Source organism: Pseudomassariella vexata (genome assembly GCF_002105095.1).
Source record: "Pseudomassariella vexata strain CBS 129021 chromosome Unknown BCR38scaffold_11, whole genome shotgun sequence".
In the NCBI taxonomy this organism is placed as follows: Eukaryota; Fungi; Ascomycota; class Sordariomycetes; order Amphisphaeriales; family Pseudomassariaceae; genus Pseudomassariella; species Pseudomassariella vexata.
Genome location: NW_024467966.1, coordinates 714,473 through 717,226, shown reverse-complemented (window position 1 = coordinate 717,226; position 2,754 = coordinate 714,473). Strand labels below are relative to the sequence as shown.

At 50.4% G+C, this 2,754-nt stretch overlaps 1 protein-coding gene across 1 annotated transcript; it reads right to left on the bottom strand.

The window, feature by feature from the left end:
- Positions 1 to 634: 634 nt before the first annotated feature.
- On the bottom strand, positions 635 to 1,886 carry BCR38DRAFT_459697 (uncharacterized protein; the record flags this gene model as incomplete). Its single annotated transcript, XM_040862322.1, has 2 exons — positions 635 to 1,798; positions 1,863 to 1,886. The coding sequence occupies 2 exons, from the start codon at positions 1,884 to 1,886 to the stop codon at positions 635 to 637; spliced, it is 1,188 nt and encodes a 395-aa protein (XP_040712903.1).
- Between the last annotated feature and the right edge of the window lie 868 nt (positions 1,887 to 2,754).

The following is a 2,754-nucleotide window of genomic DNA, read 5'->3' as shown; positions in this document are numbered from 1 at the left end:
TCGCAAGACTCGTGCATAGTAATCAGTTGGATACGCTGTCCAGTCGATCATGTTCGGAAGGCGAGCCAGAACGACACTCCAGTATATCGGTCTTGGCTGCCATCTTGACCACTGAAAAAGGACTACTCGACGGGCAGTATATATTGACAAGATTCGAATCTAACAGCCCCAGCGGCAGGGAGGCCACCGGCGAATATATCCATCTCCTGTCAGTATTGAACACCAACCCATTTATCTAGGGTGAATATGGGGCATTCACACTCATGATGCTGCCGATGAATTAGTATTCATACCAAAGATGTTGCTTTGCTGGGATCTCAATCCCACATATGCAGCTACAAGCTTCGTGGGCTGTCACGCTCAAGGAACTTTGAGAGGGGTGGACTGGATCGTCGAAGAACGACTACCTAACATCATACATAACCCTAAATCCAGGAGAGCGAACAGTTCGACTCTTTGGGGAAACTTGACTAATATCGGGCAAACTTAAGAAGCGCTGGATTCGGCAGAATACAACTTCCTTTACCTGTAGGAAAGATATGACCATGGCAGCGTACTTGGTATGATATTGCTATACATCTACAATTGCCAGTGGCTAAACTAAAGATGGTCAAAGTGATGTTGATGCGCATGATCAAAAAAACATTTGCGACTTGTTGCTCCCCAACCTACCCGCTTGTTGCTTCAGTTTCGACTCCTCAACCACCGGTACAGCTTCATCTTCACTTCCGAAGCCATCTTCATCCTCATTACTAGGTCTTTCGACATTTACAGCATAATTGCTGCCTTCGCTATTCCTCTCGCCCGCGCCATCGGATCTAGCATCACCTAGTACCTCGCGTACAATCTTCTGCCCCTCGTCCATCTCCCCGTTCATAGCGCCACAACTCATGCACTTCCATCGACCCATATCCGCTAGACATCTAGTGCCCGGTGGCGCTTGACCGTTTACAAGGCGACATTTACCGCAGATGAGAACAATACGGTTCTTGGGTGCTGTCTCGTCTTCACCCAGCATCAAGTCGAGAACGCGGTCATACCACCTTGGCGGACCAGGAGTGTAGTCGAATTGCGCGTAGGACGCGGGCAGCTCTTTGCTGGCGTTAGGTGCGAACTCGGCGGTGGAATACTGATGAGAGGGCGAGGGCGAGGGAGCTTTGTGAGGCGGTGGGGAGAACGGTCCATAATGCGGGTGCTGTTGCTGATGTTGATTGTGCGGCGTGCCAGCAGCAGAGCCTGGGCGTTGGATGTTTGCCGTCGGTGGAGGAGGAAGGTTCGTACGACCGCCTGGACTAGCGCCAGGCCCCGCGTTCTGTTGGCTGCCTTTTCTGTCCTTGTTCTCGTGGGAGCTATCGTCATCGTCATGTGACATTTTCTTCTTGCCTTTGGGCTTCTCGCCGCCGTACTTCTCGAGAAGTTCCTGTGTAGAGTCGTATCTTGTAGCATCTTTGAGCTTCTGGATGGTAGCGGCGCGTTCGGAATGTTGGTCCTTGAGACGGCTCTCAAGGCTGTCAATTCGTGTGGTGAAGTAAGTGGCGGTAATAGTGCGAATCAGGTAGATGAGGACAGGGCCACCTGCGGTTCCAGTCCACTCCCATGGTCCCAGATTTTGCCATCCGACGACAAGCATCAACACGATGGCGTAAACCAGGTAAACAAAGGAAAGGTAGAGTGTCCACAAGACTTTAACGCGGCGCGAGTTGGAGCGCACTTTATCGAGCTGCAGTTGGGTCGCTGCGATTTTCTTGGATAGAGTGGAGAGAGTCTTCTCGAATGAGGCCGGGGAGGAGTCGTTGCTCTGTGGGCGGTTGTCAGTGAGTCAAAGTGACGTGAGGCAAGTGCGCGGGGAGAGAGCATCTTACCCCCCATGGCCAGAAGGACACCATGCTCGTCTGTGTGTCTCGAAGGTGAAGCTATTGCCAGGAGAAGATCATTGTAGGGGAGAAGGGAAATGGAAAATGTCCAGCGCGTTGAAGATGTGGCTGCGGGGCCTGTTCGCAAGTTGTGGGACGAAGCCCTTTTCAGGAAATGTAACAAAGGGAGCACTTTGTTCAGAAGTCGCCTTTAGGAGCCAGTAGGCAAAGACATTTGATCTAGATCACTCAAAGTCTACAACAGTACTTGACAGCGTACGAAGTACTGTGACGACATTTGACATTTGGGCGCACGTGCCTCCTTTCCAGCTGAGTGAGCCTGCTTTGCGCACTTCCAGCCTGAAGCTAAAAGTCACTTACGGAACATTCCAGGGTAGGAGCTGCTCTCCGTCCTGTACGCGCTCGTGCTTTGGGCAGCTTTATGGTCTGTCCGGCTTGTCGGCTTGGTCAGGTGCACAAAAAAGCGTTTCGTCAGCTACTGGAGCTCGGCTGGAGCGCTAGGTTGATGAGGAGCAAAGCCCCAGAGCAATACCTCATTGCAAGTTCCTCAAGCAGGGATCAGGAACCTATGGTTAGTACGGAACACAACTTGAGCGCCTTGGCGACACATTTCCAAACTGGAAATAAAGAGCAGCTCGCAAGGGTTTCGGAAATGAGGGAACTAATTCAATGTTGACACGACAGACTTTCCCCCAATGACAAGACAAATTTTACTCTTCCATTAATCTGCAAGTAGTGTAACGTACCCCACAAGCAAGTTGGCCACTTTTTCTTGGCACCGTATGAATAACTTCAATAACTTAACTAAACTAAAAAATAATAATTCAAACTAATCGGAATCCTCTTCCTCGTATGTATCTTTATCATTCTCACAAGTATG